Source organism: Sorghum bicolor, chromosome 8 (assembly GCF_000003195.3).
Source record: "Sorghum bicolor cultivar BTx623 chromosome 8, Sorghum_bicolor_NCBIv3, whole genome shotgun sequence".
Taxonomy (NCBI): domain Eukaryota; kingdom Viridiplantae; phylum Streptophyta; class Magnoliopsida; order Poales; family Poaceae; genus Sorghum; species Sorghum bicolor.
In genome coordinates, this window is record NC_012877.2 from 58,132,985 (window position 1) to 58,148,060 (window position 15,076).

Consider the following 15,076-nt stretch of genomic DNA (forward strand, 5'->3'; position numbering starts at 1 on the left):
AACCAACCAACCGGCAAACCGGTCCGGAGCAGGAAACGACGACACGCGCGCGTGGGGTTGGTTGGTCGGATGACATGTGGGGTCGGCGTGGGACCCTCGACGCGAGGCGGCTCGTCTCATGCGGCGGCCGGAAAGAGGGAAGGCCTACTCAGCAGCAGCCAGCGGTGCTGCTGCAGCAGGGTCATGCAGCCGAGCTTTGACTTGGCCATTGTGTGGCGCGGCGTGGCATCGTTTTCTCACCAACGACGCTAGTTCAATTTCCATAAAAAAAAAAAAAAAAAGGACATGGCAACTACTAAACTATGGCATTGTTAGCTGATTTATGGTGAGAGAAAAATACTATTGAATGGCTGACAGATTTGGTTGATAAGTCCAAACAAACAAGGCGAAAACGACACAAATAAAGGACAAAAGGAGCACAGGAGTGTTAACATGCACTCGTATTTATTCACACTAGAATATATACGTCGAAGTGGATTAAAGTGAAAAAATTTTAATTTTTCACCTCAGTACATGTAAATTGAGAAAGAAAAAAGTGTATCCACACAAGATTTACCTTGGATCCGGACCGGACAGCTAAAAGTCTGCATAAATATAGCACTATATTGCATGGGTAGAAACTGCACTCCAATTTTTACGTTTTCCTTTACATTAGAAAAAAGAAAGAACAAGACAAATATCCAGGCCTAGATTAGATCCAAAAAGGTTTTGGATTTTAACACTATAACACATTTGTTTATATTTAATAATTATTGCCCAACCATGAATTAAATATGCTCAAAAGATTTGTCTCGTAAATTACAGACAAATTGTGCAATTCACTATCTTTTTATCTAAATTTAATGCTCCATGCATGTGCCGCAAAATTCGATGTGAGAAGAATCTTAAAAGTTTTTGGATTTAGGGGTGAAAGGCCTCCCAACGATCGAGTATATATACACAGTATATTGTACAGATGGTACAACAGATATAAAATCAGCAGAAGGGATTGTTGGACTGAAATGGGTCCTAATCCCCTGAGCGGTTCGACTGTACTAGGAGATGCATGAGACCTGCACGATGCTGTTAGCTGACGGCTAACTAGTTACACAGAATGTGTTATGTATGTACACTAGGTTAGGTGATATATTATCTCAGTCCGCTGTGTCATCGGAAGGACGAAATGCTTGGCGATGTGTCCGGGCTGGGTGATGTCAAATTGTCCTTTGCCCCTGTGCTCAAAGAGTTGCTCCGGAGCTCTGACAGGCGGGCTTTTTCACGCAATAGTTTGCACTGCATACGTTGCAATTGTAAAGGAATCAGTTGCATGAAAACATGGAATTAACATATGAGATTGGCTTTAGACTTCAAAGTGAATATACATATGGCTGTGTGTTTATATGAAGTGCATGCTAAACCAGGCATAGAAAGAAAGAGTCCTACCCAATATAAAGATTCAGTCTGTTCAATTCATAAATGAATTACACCACATCATTACCCACCAAATATGAAGAGTCAATCAACTCAAATAAAAATTGAATTACCACATCATTACCTTTAAATTTAGATCCTCAACTTCGCTTTCCAAAGAAGCAATACGGCACTGGAGCTGATTTAAGCATTCCAATGCTTTCAAAAGACTAGCGTCAGATTCAGAGTTCGTAACTCCAGCAACCTGCACAACAGCAGGATTAGTGCTTGGCCTTGTAAATCTACCAAACCAGTATCAAGTGCATGATAACATTACTTCTTAAGTTCCTAGTAAGACATTCATGTATACCTTCAGAATACTGGAGCATAAACTTGATAGATTTTCTACCAGCTGACTTCTATCTTGTTCGCTCTCCTGTTCACAATCAGACTGTTTGTCAGTGCAAACAGTTTTCACACCTTTTTGCATAACTATTTGACAAATAAAAAGAAAGCAGACACACATCTAATTTCTTCCTCAGAAGCTCTTCCTCTTCTATCTGTTCGTGTGGATCTTTTCCATCTGAAACCCTGTAGCGGGCAAGCTTTTCCTTTGTACGGGTAAGGATGCCCCCCAGCTGTTTCAGCTTTGCACTTAGCTCTTCATTCTGCCTTTTCAGCAGGATATTCTCTTCCTGTTCAGTGGTGTGAAGATGCATAGAGATGACCACACAGGAAAACACCAATGTTCACAAAAGCCAAATTAAGTACCAAAAATGATCATTACCTTTGTTTTGACATGGTGATTTATTCGAAGCTGAAGATTCTGTTGTCTGGTAAGGTTCTTCACATCAGCTTCAAGATTAAGGATGATAGTTTTGTAGTTTGAATTCTCAGCCTACAAATTACCATCCAACAGTAATTACAAAATATACCATAAGGAGAGAGGAATAAGAATGGTCCTTTTGCAATAGAAAAATGAATCGATGTACCTTTAACAACTCTATTTCAGCTACCATAAAGTGTTCTCGTTGTCGTAATTTCTCTATAGTAATGCGGGCAGTTCCAAGTTCTGATTGTTTCTGGTTTATTTCGTCAAGCCAACTGTACCATAAAATTAACATGTTGTCACTATGACCTATTATTGAGATGCTAAGAGGTCACAGATGAAATATCTACCTCTGTCTCTCTTCAATCAATTCATCAAGCTGCTTCTTCAACTTCATCAGCTCATTGGACTGCTGAACATATATGTTATAAAATAAATGCTAAGGAAGATTAGTTGACAAAAATTATTATGCAGAACTTACCTCTTTACTTTCCTGTGATTGAGAAGTAGTTGACTCTTTTGTCTCCAGCTTTTGCTGGTTGTCAGCTAGAGCCTGCAACATAATTGGTTTAGATGCATAACTGAGAACATTTTACGATGAATGAGGTACACAAATCCAAATACCTACCGCCCAAGTTGTCATGTTCATTTTAACCCCAAGCATATCACGAATCACATCATGCGTCATGCTCTCTGTTGTTGCTAATTTCGCGTTCAACATGAATATCTTCAAACAAAATAATAAATATAGGTTGGCAAAATAATAAAAAGTAGATTAAAAAAAGAAAAGCTAAGAGTAACCTCACCTCCCTTTGTCTACTAGCTGCAATGCCCTCAAGTTCCACAATACGTTGCTTCGCAGCACTAAGCTCTTCATCTTTCTCAGAATTCATTTGCTGTACAAAGCCGATGCCGATACATTTAAATGGAGAACCTGAACCCCGAGGTTTTGAGTTAATCTTCTCTTGTCTCCCAGGGCAAGCATATGCTGAGGAATTGTCTGTCTTAACCTGTTGTGCCATGACCTCCAGCTCCATCAACTAACCAGATCATTTTTCATTAGTTTTATTTGGATTATTAATAAGTTGAGTTCTTCAAAATAAACAGACACACAAAGTTTACCTTGCGCTTGTATTCTTGTGCCGCTGCCTCAGCATGAATATTTATCTCTGAGATATGTTCCTTGCACTGAGCAATCTATAAAGAGAAAAAAAATAGTACTGAAATCTACAACAAGGACTACACTTTACAGCAGTAAAACGAATGCATGAATGACTAATAAAACCTTGCAAGTGAGCTGGTTAACAATTAACAAATCTGTGATTACCTCAGATTCCTTCTTAGAAACCTCATTTCTCAGTATTGTAATAGTCTCCTGAGCACAGAGAAGCTCATTATGCATATCTGTTGGGTGCCTGCAAGAGAGTCAGGTTGAGTGGCAACTGTTTCTCTTACAACTGTAAATATATGTAGCTTGTAACAGAACTGAAAATAACCATACAAACCTGGATGAGTCAGCTAAATCAACCATTCCATCTTCCATATATCTCCTTGCTTTCCCAGAGGGTGGAACAGCTAGCACTTGTTGCCTAACTTTCTGCAGCTCCACTTCCAGTTCTTCTCGCTGCATTCTTTGCCGCTCTGCTTCTTCCTTGACAATGTCCACCTTAGGAGAAATAGCCAAAATTAGTGTTGATAAAGAATAAACATTCAAAATGATGGCAAACAAAATTGAATGGTTAATCAACACTTAAATAAAAGAAGCAGCACAACTTACTTCGCTTTCTAAAGTACACACCGTATTCTCAAGCACTTCAATTGACTTCTCCAATACCTTTACTTCTTCATCCTTCCCTTCAGCATATGCCTTATGTTCCTCAGCTATCTGCAATTTTCAATGGAATTGGGACAATTATATTCACAGAAACAAGAATTGAAAACCATTTCAATGAATACACATCAATTTAATAATAATCAAATAAGTTCTAAGCACCTGCCGAGATTCTGTAGCAATTGCTTCACTTTCTTCTGCAAGTGCCTGAGCCATCTCCAGCTTTTCCTTCAAGATCAGCAACTCAGTGTCACATGATGCCTTTTCATCTGAGAGTTTGGAGAAACCATTTTGCAAGCTCTGAACACAGACATCCCTTTCATCAATTAAAGTTCTCAGTTCAATCAACTTTTCTTCAAGTCTTCCAATGACTTCACGTTTATCAGCTAACTCCTCCATAGTGCAACTAATCTCTTCAATATACTGGAGCTGTGATTTCAGTTCAGCATTCTCCATAGAAACCATGTTTAATTCATCAAACTTTTTTCCCAGTTCCTCCTCTAGGGCAGCAACAGTTCCATCACACTTCAAGATTCTTGCTTCTAGTTGTTGCCTATCAGAAACAACATCATCAAGTTCAAGCGACTTACATGCAAGCTCTTGTTCCAAAGATTTTATTACTTGTCTCAACTCTGTAATCTCGGCTGCTTGATCTTTTGCAACAGATGCAGACTCTTGTAACAGGCTAAGATCAAATGATAAGCCCTTTGTTAATTCCTCTTTCCTGATTAATTCAGATTCGAGAAGAGAATTCTGGGTGCTTAATTCCTGAGCTGATACTTCAATGATGTCTAACTCATTGGACAACTTGCTTACCATGTTAATTTGCTCAGAAATGTAATTGTGCACATGATCAGTAACCAGTTGCAAGCGGCCTTCAATGGTGACAAATAACTTATCAGCTTCAATGTTAGCCATTAATTCAACCATGCGCTGATCCTTGCACAAAATATTTCTAATTTCCTGCTTCAATGTTGCATTTTCAGAACTGAAATAATTTTCTCTAGTACTTATGCGATTCATGGCATCAGTTTTCAGTTCCAGCTCCCTACATATGGTTGCATGAGAGCATTCCAACTCCATCAAAGCTTTGTTTTTTGCATCCAAATTTGTTTGGAAGGATGTGATCCTAGATTCTAAGGAGGCAATTGAATATTTAAGTGTTGTGTTTTCCTCGTTCATGGCATGCAGAATTTTCATAGATTCTTCACCATTTTGCTTCAGGCTCTCCAAATCAACCCTTGCCTTATTGTTCTCCTCATGTAAAGTGCAGATTGCAATATTCTCCAAATGCAGGTCCACTTTCCATAAAGTTGCTTCCGCCATCAATTCTTCAAGGACATCAGTAAACATAACTCTTTGTTCTTGCAGCTGTAGTTTGTGTTGCTTCAGTTCCCGAGCCAAAACAGTAGACTCGATATCCTTTGCCATAATACTGGTCATCACCAAATCACATCGATAATCTGCAAGTGAATTGCACAGCTCAAATTCGTTGCAGCCTTGAATATTATTTAAAGGTATGTAGTTATCTGTTTGAAGTAGATTCAACTCTACAAGCATTTTATCCTTCAACATTTCACTGAGAAGCGAAGCTTCATCCAGTTGGTGGCGCAGTTCTTCTTTTTCTTTGGATTCAGCTTCCAAGGCACTCCTATTTGTAGCATCAATCTCTTCAATCAAAATGGAAAGCTCGCTGTGCATGGAATTTGACCGTGCCACCATTGCTTCTTCTTGTGCTTGCAAATGCAGAATCTTGTTCTCAAAAGAATCTAATCTTGAGTTCAACTCGGTTGCTTCTTGTTCCTTCTTTGCAATACGACTGAAACTATGGTTGATGTCAAGCAATAACTTCCCTTTGAGAACACTGCACATTTCTAGTTCATCCTTGGCTTTGTCATTGTGCTCTCGCAGTTTAGATATCAAAGAATTAGACTCACAGAGCCCACGTTGAAGGAAACCATTTTCTGCATTCAACCCAGTGATTCTCTCCAAAAGAATCCCCATGTGACAGAGGTGCAACACAGAAATAGCACAATCTTTGCCAATTATCTCCAGCCAATTCTCCTCTAACCATTTTCTGGTCAACTCTGCAAACTGCTGGACCCTTTCCTTCATCCACTCAACGTCAGAAGAAACAAACTCAAGCTTCTGTAGTAACAAATTCTGCAGAAGTCTAATGCCATCTTCCAGCTCAAGAGCTAGCTCATTTGCTTCAAGCAAGCCTGACTGAAATTTCTTTTCCATAAGCTTGTAACTTTGTTCTTTCATATCCAGCAGCCTCTTCAGACTATTAATTTCACTTAACATGCCTTCCCTTTCAGCAATAAACGAAGTTTCCCTCTCTTGATACTTTTCTGCTTCAAGTTTTGCCTTTTCGTTCGCTTCAACCAGTGCCTTGACCGTAGAGTCTGCATCACTAATAGTTGCTTGCGCTTCTTCAAACTTGGCTATAAGAGTTGCAGACTCAAAAGATTTCTGGGCCACAACAAGTTTTGCCTCAGAAACCTCAATTTCAAGTGCCTGAAAAATTGTGATGTGTGGATATGATCACAGAGGCAGTGAGGAATCCAGATCGACTAACTCAAGGAAAGATAAAACAAGCCTTCATCATCAGACGCAGACCTATAACTGTTATATACTTATCTCCATAAGCAAACAATGTGTCTGGTAGGGCCAACACACATTGTAGTGCATAAATATCCATAATCAACATCAGATAACAACTGAAAGTTTCCAAATCAGGTAACAACAGTATGACATATGTACCCTTGAGTTCTTTAACACTTTTGTTAACAAAACATGGATGACGATGTTTTAAACCAATATGGCAAACCCCAAAGGAGCTATTTTACTAGAAATTCCATAAAGCATCATAAAACATTCTACTATTAAGTGTTACTTGTTGCGCGTTATCACATTCTACATGTCAAACATACAGTATACAGCAGTGAAGAATTCTTTTACTGGACAAAAAGTGAGGGGGAGATAGAGAGAGAGAGAGAGAGAGAGGTATTTTTGCAAGGAAGAAAAAAAGGGCTAAATATGATAAATTACTACACAAACTGAAAGGGAAGATATAGTTATTCATCAAACCACAAAGCTTTTTAGAAACAAAATACTTTTATGGAGAGAGCATAATGGCCTTTCAGTCATTACCTCTTTTTCTTCATTCCACGAAATAAATGATGCATCCTGTTCTTGGATCTTTGTATTCATCTCTTTCAATTTAGCTTCATAGGATCTTTCTGTTTCAATCATTTGTGAATTCAATCTAAGGACATCACTACTTAGATCATTAATTCTTTTTTGACTCTCCAAATGAAATTCTTTCACATTTTCTTTTTCTTGAAGAAGTTTAGCCATTTGAGACTGCATTATCTGCATTCCTAGAACTGCAAGCTCGATTTCCTTGCTAAGTTGGCAAAGAACCTCAACATTTTGCTGCTCCACAGATTGGGACGCTTCGTTGATCCTAAGGTCAACCTACAACATCATTTAAAATATGGTCATACCCTGAATGATTAAGGATTGCAAGTCTTAAATTGACTTAGATTGATCAATGTGAGGAACTTACTGACATATAACAGTGGATTGTATTGTTCACACCTTGATACCAAATAACAAGAGCATTAGCTTACCCGATCCTCCAAGTTCAAGTCTGAATTTTGACAGGTGATCTCCTCAGGGCTCATAGAAAGGCTTGACTGCAATGTATTGAATCCAATTCGAAGTTCACGTGAAATACCATTTGCCTTCAGAACTTCTGACATCAGTCTTGACAAAACATTGAACTCTTCATTTTTCAGCTTTGCAATAGACTGTTCCTTGTCCTGAATCTGACTCAATAAATGAGCAAAATGTACCTTTGACTGGTCTAATTGTGACTCCAGCCGATGAATCTCTTCTCCCATTGCCTTTTGTAAAGAAACATAGTTCTGTTCCAGAACCTCCTTCTGCAGAAATGTCTCAATTGATTCATCCAACAAAAGATTTATTCTGTGAATTTCTTCTAATTGGTGATAGTTCACAAGTCCTTGTTCAGATATTTGTGATCTTAGAAGATATATTTCTTTTTCTTGATCACATTTTTCCTGCTGATGCTCTTCATTTACAGCCTGCATTGCTCCTCTTAAGGACCTTAACTTCAAGTCTAAGTCACATCGTATATTATCTGCCTCTTTCAACCTGTTCTGAAGCTCTTCAAGTAGCCCATCTCTTTCAGATATACCACTACACATCTTCTGAACTTGTTTCTCGATCCATTTTCTTTGAGATAAAGATTTGGAAATAAAGGCAGCCTGATCAGAAGCTTCATCTAAAGCTATATTTCCATCCACAAGACAGCTTCCAATGTCACCAGCTAATCTGTTCCAGTCATTGGTCAATGCTTCAATTTCCTTTTCTTTTTCCTTGATCACAGAAGAAAGTATTTCATTCTCTTTCAACACCTCAGGTAACTTATCATTCAACTGCTTTATTTCTAGCTGAAGTTCATTTATTCTTTGTTTGGCTAACAAGTCATTTTTGTTGCTTGCATTTAGTTGCTGTTGGAGTGATACCAGATCTTGTTCTAAGCATTCAATCACCTTAGCTGTTTCAGTCTCCACCTGTCTACGAACTTCATCCATTTCTTTCTCAGCAAAACAGTGTGATGCCTGATCTATTTGGTACCTTGTATTTAATTTCCGTGCCTTCTCAAGTGAAGCTTGCATTCTTTTAATCTTTCTCTGCAAAGGTGAATCTTCTTTATCAAAACACTCAAGAAATCTCGCTCTGGGCTCCTCTTTGGTCAAGTAATCCTGTCTATGGTTGAGGTCAAGTTCATTGTTCAAACTTGAGATTTCGACACACCTCTTCTTCTTAAGTTCATCTATTTTATTTATCAACATAATCTGATCTGACTCAAGAGCCTCAATAACAGATCTTGACTCATTCAATTCCCTTTCCATGGCCTCACAATGATTACACGATTGGAGGATATGTATATTTGCTTCTTGCAGTTTATCACCTAAACCAGCTGATTTTTCCTCAACTTCTGCACGGGCTGTTCTCTCTTCCACAAGATCAGCTATTTCCCTGTGAAGTGATTTACTTGCTTCAATAACAGAAACTCCAACCAAGAACCTTTTTTTGCGAATATGCAATTACCTTGTTAGTGCTTTGTTTGATTCTAAGGAAACTTGCAAGTCGCGTCTACATGTTTCTAGTTCTTGGCTGGTCCTTTTCAACTGGACATAAAAAAAGAGATTTATAAAAGAAATCTGTTAATACATCACATGGAACAGTAGACTTTTAGTCAATACAGCTAGAAAGAAATAATTTAGTGCTCCTCTAGAGGGCAAAAGGATACCTGCATATGCAAAATTTCAGCATCACTTGCTGGAGCTAGACCAGTGCAATGCTGTTGGCTGTCCTGAAATTGTCCAAAAAGAAAAAAACTTTGAGTAAACTTGTGGGCAGAATAAACGTGCACTGAGAACTAAATACGAACTTAACCTTGGTTTTGTCAGAAAAGATATTTTGCTGATCAGTTTCTATCCTCTCTTCAAGTATTTGTGAAACCTGTCAGGGCAAGGAAAGTTGAGTAAAATAAACAGTAAAGTGCACCTACTAGAAGTACAAAATAAGGTTTAATAAAGACCTGATCTCGAAGCTCAGAAATTTCATTCAATAGAAGCTCCCTCTCCCCTTCGTCGGAGAAGTGCTGGGACCTATAAATACACCAAAATATTTACTTCAGTGCAACATTTCTGTGTCTGCATGCAAAGTAGCACTATGTGCTTAAAGTGTAATATAATTATATGTGCATACTGCATACTTCTGCAGTTGGCTTGAGAGACGAATATTCTCTAGTGCAAAACGAGTTACTTCTGGATTTTTATCAATTCTTGCCCTAAGAAGTTCAACTTCTTGTGACAAGGTTTTGTTTTCTTGCAGTAGATATGATTCTGCTGGCAATTTGTCGTTCACAAGAGCATCCATTCTATGAATCTTCGCATCTCGAAACTTAAGCATCATCTTAGCCGATCTTGTATCATCCTCTCTTTGTTTAACCTTTGGACACATCCCAAAAAAACATAATTATGTCACCTTACAATTTTTTATCGGTTGGTATTGCAAAAAGTATTTTGTTGTCACCAGAAATTACCAATTCATTCAACTTCTCAATTTGAAGTTCAAGATCCCTAATAGTATTTTCTGCAGTTGATTCTCTCCGCAATGCTCCGGCTAGTGCTTCTTTCAGTGACCTCACCTGCAATAAATTTATGTATATATAAGCGAATAAACTTTTACTTTGATCGATTTCCGGCGATGCAAAGTAAAAAGAACAAGACCATGTAACTAGAGATGTGTTTGCTTTTTTACGATCAATAATATTAAAAACCTCGTGAAGCTCAAAATAGATGTTCAACTCTAACAAGCAATCAGCATGTAAAACTAAGCCATGAGATCCAGTGGACAAATTTCAAATGAACACAGCTTACCTGCTTATTTGAAAATCGTATATCTTTCAAAAAGTGTTCGTTATGGGCATCATTGTCATTCCTATCATCCACACTCATGTTTTCACTACCATCATCAATATCACCTTCACAAACATCAGCAGAGAAGGATAAAGATCTAGTGACATGTTGACGCTTGAGGACAGCAAGCTCCTCCTGATAGAAGGACATTATTTTAGTTTAGGATCATGACATATGGAACAAAAAAGGTAGATCTAAAATTCTCCATACATCACCTTTAGGAGACGTATCTGATGTTGCAAAGCTGACACATCTCCTGAAGCGTCTTCATTAACAACCGCCTTACAATTTGAATGGGAAAGAATTGCTTGTGGTTAGTAACCTAAGATGTTTTAGAAGATAAAAATACTGAAATGGCATATACTAACATTGTTCTGAATGAGCCTTGCACGCTGAGCAAACTTCAGGGTACTGAGTGTTTCATTAGCAGAACTGTACGAATACACAAAAAGGATATCACAATATTTAACAAGTTCACATACATTTGTAATTATACCAGACATAAGAATCATTACCATACTGAAGGGCTGACATTTGCAATGATCATAGTTTTCGAGTTCCCTCCAAGTGAATCCTGCATATTGTAAATGAAATAGAATAATTTCAGAGATCAAGGGAATTCAGATATATTGAAACTTAACATGATGTGTCAAGACTGTTACTTGGAGAAGAAATGTCAATCTTGAGTCCCTATATGGAACGTGTCTTTGTTTGCCATGCGCTAGATCAACTAAACTCATTATCACAAGACTGCAATGCAAAATTGTGATAACACTTGTGGCTGAGCGATCGAACAAAAACTTGTCATGCCATAGAATATTATTTATCTAAAAGTTTGAGTGGCAAGTACAAACCCAAGTGTTGATAGCGATTTGTTAATATTAACAGCTTCCTTCAGCCGCTCACCTTCTGCTCCAGACGTCCTCTGCCTGTTTCAAGTGGATTATCAAGAAGACAAGAACCATGATTGAACTGAGCACAATATACTGTGACACAATTGACAGAATAGTCTCCTACCTTTCAGACCCAGCAAGATCAACAAGATTTAGTCTTGCAAACCGTAAGTTAGATGCTGAATCCTTCTCCCACCTACTCTCAATGATACAGGTGAAAACACTGTGGGAGCGGCTACTCTCACGGTTCATATTTGTAGCAGCCACTCTTCTGTTGGCAGAACCCTGAAGCAGGTTTTGACCAAGCAGAATATTTTCAATATGATCAGTTTACCAGTTATTCACAAGAAAAAGATCAAACAGCAAACATACTTACCTGCATCAGGAGTTTTATTATGTCACTGACACAGCCAACTTCCAATTCAGTCAAATTTTCGACGTACACTCCATTCCTTATATCTTCTCGGAGCTGCACATAAAAAAATGTTAGTAAATATCATGGTGTCATGTTGAAAGGTCATGTCATCTTGAAGCGACAACACGAAAGCTTACTGGGAGATTTGTGGCAGAAGGATCAAGAAGATCTGTAATTTGTTCATTATATATCTCCAGGAAAGAACACTTGCAACTGTATTTGAGTTTCTCATCTCTCCTGCTCTCTTCTTCCTATCAATTTAAGTTTCACATAATAATGCAATGATTATAGCACATATGATACTTTTCTTTATGCAAAACTGCAGGAGTTCCCCACAGTGCCTTTTCATATGTATTATAAAAACAAGGTACGGTGAAAAGTGGTACATTTGTACATGAGATACATGCTCATCTAATCAGATAATGAACTACGTATGTTTGAAACTACCAAAGAGACAAAAACAACTTTGTAGTATTACCGCTTTAATTCTAGCAAATAAGAACTCAAATATGCGTGGTGTCATCCCTCGGTCTGGACTAGGCCTCACTTCCAGATCACTTATTTCACCAAGCATTGTATATGTTTTTCCGCTTCCAGTCTGCAAACAACTGAAAATTCAAAGGAGGGAAAGCATTCCTTTGGCAACGAGTAAATCACAAATAAATTTGGTAAAGACCTGTCCATAAGCAAACACACAGCTGTTGTATCCAGCCATACAGTTCTCAACCATTGGTAAACCAGCAACTCTGAAGAGCACCTCCTGGAAAAGCAAACTCAGCAGTTAACCACACAAACCAAGAACTATAACCCAATCACAAGTCAAACTGGATTCTAGCAAACCTGATCCACTGCTTCGCAAGCAACATGGTCAAATGTAAAACGAGTTTCGTGCTGCCCAATCCAAGTGATATTCTTCGCACTTTCTTGTCTCAAGCATCGATAATAACTTTGCAGGTTCTTCTCATTATTATTTAGGGGGCGCACACGGATGACAACCTGGAAAATGAACCACAAGTTAAGAGTGTTTGCTGAAGTTGACTCGCCAACATATGGACGTGTTTATAACTCAAGGTTCAAAGAGACAGGAAAAGTAAATAAAACTAACCAGTTCATATTTAGGATATCCACGCAATCAGTAACTAAGGAACATTTATACTACTCTACTACACAACCATGACCAAATCAGCGCAAGTGCTAGTGTTTGTCCATTGAATGCATCACTATTTTGTGTACAATAAACCATATACCAAAAAGGTGAATCCCTATGTTCCAGCAATTGTGTAATATGGGACCAATATATACACATGCATCAAGAACAAACTTCACGAAAATTCGTGAAATTCCCACGATAGCGGCAAGAGATGTGCAGTAGATGTAGTTCACCTGCACATTGTTGTCCATCCAGAAGGAGGGGTCCTCTCGGAGCTCGAAATGAGGCACTTCCACGGAATTCACCACCGTGGGCGGACCAAATGACATCGGCGTCCCCCTCCCCGCAAGGGTGAACCCCAGGCCAAACCCTGGCCCCCTGGGCCCGCCACCGCTCATGGGCGGCCTCGACCCGCTCATCCCAATGCTGTGCGCCGGCTTGACGACGCTCTTGGTGGGCGTGCTGTGCGTGGACCCGCCCTCGGAGGCCGACGGCGCCGCCGCCGCCGCCGCCGCCTTGCCGCGATGCGCACGGGGCGTGGTCATCGCGCTGTGCGGGGTCGCCGCCCCCACGCCGGCCCGCGGTGGGGCCTCGTCGGCGCGAGGCGGGACCCAGCCGAACCGGCTCCGCCCGGCGGCCTTCTCGGGGGTCCGGAACGGGAGCTTGGAGGGCGTCGGCGCCGGCGACTCGGGCGGCTTCCGCTTCAGGCCGGACGCCGGCGGCTGGACCTGGATGGCGAGCAGCGGAGGGCGGCCGGGGTCCGCGGAGGCGGCGACGGCGACGGCCGCCACATCTGGGGCGTCGCCCGCAGCGTTCTCGTCGTTGTTGCCGGCTTCCGAGGCGGAAGCCTTGGCCGGAGTTCGGCGGAGCGCGGCGTGATCCCTCACCATTATTCTGCAGCAGCGCCAAACTTATAAGAGTTGGCACCAAGAGGGATGGTAATAATTGGTAAGAAAAAAATCCACCCGCCCGAAACACAATCGAAGCAAGCTGTTGCCCAAATGCTGGGAGGGTGAGGCGGCGGAGGCACCTGAGCGGGGCGGAGGCGGAGGCGGTGACCAGGAGGATGGCGAGGCGGCGAATGGTGCTCTCTGTCGGCTGCCGCCGCGGCCGCCTGCTGCTGGAAGCTGAAGAAGCAGGAGGAGGAGGAGATCCGCGTCAGAGGAGCAGGAGATTTCAAATTTTGGGTGGGTGGAGAAATTCAGATCGCGCCGCACTCGATTCGAACCACTTTGGTGGAGTAGAATAACTCGGGTACAGGAGGAAGGGCGGAACGACGGCGCCGCAGAAGGCGCGGCGCAATGGGAGCTGCTGCCCCTGGCAAGGAAGGAGTACCCCCTTCTAGAAGGTTCTAGAACCCTCACTCCTCTCCCTCTCCCTCTCCCTCTCCCTCTCCCTCCCCGCGTCTGCTGCGTGAAGAAGGGCTGCGGGAGGAACAGACGAACAGTGGCGAACGGCGCAGTGCATTATGCGGCGGTGCCTTTGCCCGTTGGTCGAGACGTGGGCCCGAGTGGGGCCCGCTGGAAGGCCAGACAAGGATTTGAATCGAGGCGGAGAGGCATTCGAAACGGACGGCCGCGATCTTATTCCCTCGAGGCGGTGGACGGCGCGGATGGGATCACGCGGTGGGCAGGTGCCCCCGCGGGGAGGGTTCGAATTTGGAGGGTCAGCAGATCAGCCCGGAGACAAATGAGAAAATCTTTGTTTAAATTGACAGCGTTTACCATCTTTGTTAAATTATTATGATGTCCCGTCTGATCGAAATTAGGGTAGGGGGCTCCATAGGGCAGTGAAAAAAGTTCACCCGCCGTATTATAGTCCAGAAGCATATATTGTAAAGTTTACATGTTGCTTCGCCTTGTTCGTTTGGCTAATAAAAATACTGTTGGTTAATTTATTATAAGAGAAAAATACTGCTGAAAGACTAGCAGATTTGACTGATGAGCTCAAACGAACAAATCATTAATTTTACTGTTGTCAATATATATTGTTAGTCCAGGAGCATATATCGCTTGTATGGCTTCATCAATAAAATGGAAAAAGTC

The 15,076-nt window shown here is 40.9% G+C and overlaps 1 protein-coding gene across 5 annotated transcripts; it reads right to left on the bottom strand.

Annotated features, from left to right (window-relative positions):
* Nucleotides 874-14,452, bottom strand: LOC8074302 (kinesin-like protein KIN-12F). Of its 5 annotated transcripts, none has more exons than XM_021446378.1 (38): nucleotides 14,260-14,452; nucleotides 14,062-14,158; nucleotides 13,265-13,925; nucleotides 12,722-12,877; nucleotides 12,558-12,641; nucleotides 12,360-12,479; nucleotides 12,019-12,132; nucleotides 11,843-11,935; nucleotides 11,591-11,751; nucleotides 11,428-11,502; nucleotides 11,236-11,323; nucleotides 11,089-11,147; nucleotides 10,942-11,005; nucleotides 10,789-10,854; nucleotides 10,535-10,708; nucleotides 10,198-10,302; nucleotides 9,868-10,103; nucleotides 9,691-9,760; nucleotides 9,546-9,611; nucleotides 9,400-9,462; nucleotides 9,198-9,277; nucleotides 7,688-9,125; nucleotides 7,206-7,532; nucleotides 4,212-6,569; nucleotides 3,996-4,103; nucleotides 3,724-3,884; nucleotides 3,546-3,633; nucleotides 3,341-3,415; nucleotides 3,025-3,258; nucleotides 2,847-2,945; nucleotides 2,700-2,771; nucleotides 2,569-2,630; nucleotides 2,382-2,493; nucleotides 2,177-2,287; nucleotides 1,914-2,084; nucleotides 1,760-1,825; nucleotides 1,535-1,654; nucleotides 874-1,272 (listed from the first exon to the last, which is right to left on the bottom strand). In XM_021446378.1, exons 3-38 carry the CDS (start codon nucleotides 13,919-13,921, stop codon nucleotides 1,147-1,149), a joined length of 8,259 nt encoding a protein of 2,752 aa, XP_021302053.1. In that variant the 5' UTR covers nucleotides 13,922-13,925; nucleotides 14,062-14,158; nucleotides 14,260-14,452; the 3' UTR covers nucleotides 874-1,146. The 5 variants fall into 5 exon arrangements, with proteins under 5 accessions (XP_021302053.1, XP_021302051.1, XP_021302055.1 ...); XM_021446376.1 differs by having other exon boundaries at nucleotides 14,249-14,452; XM_021446380.1 differs by having other exon boundaries at nucleotides 13,265-13,941; nucleotides 14,249-14,448.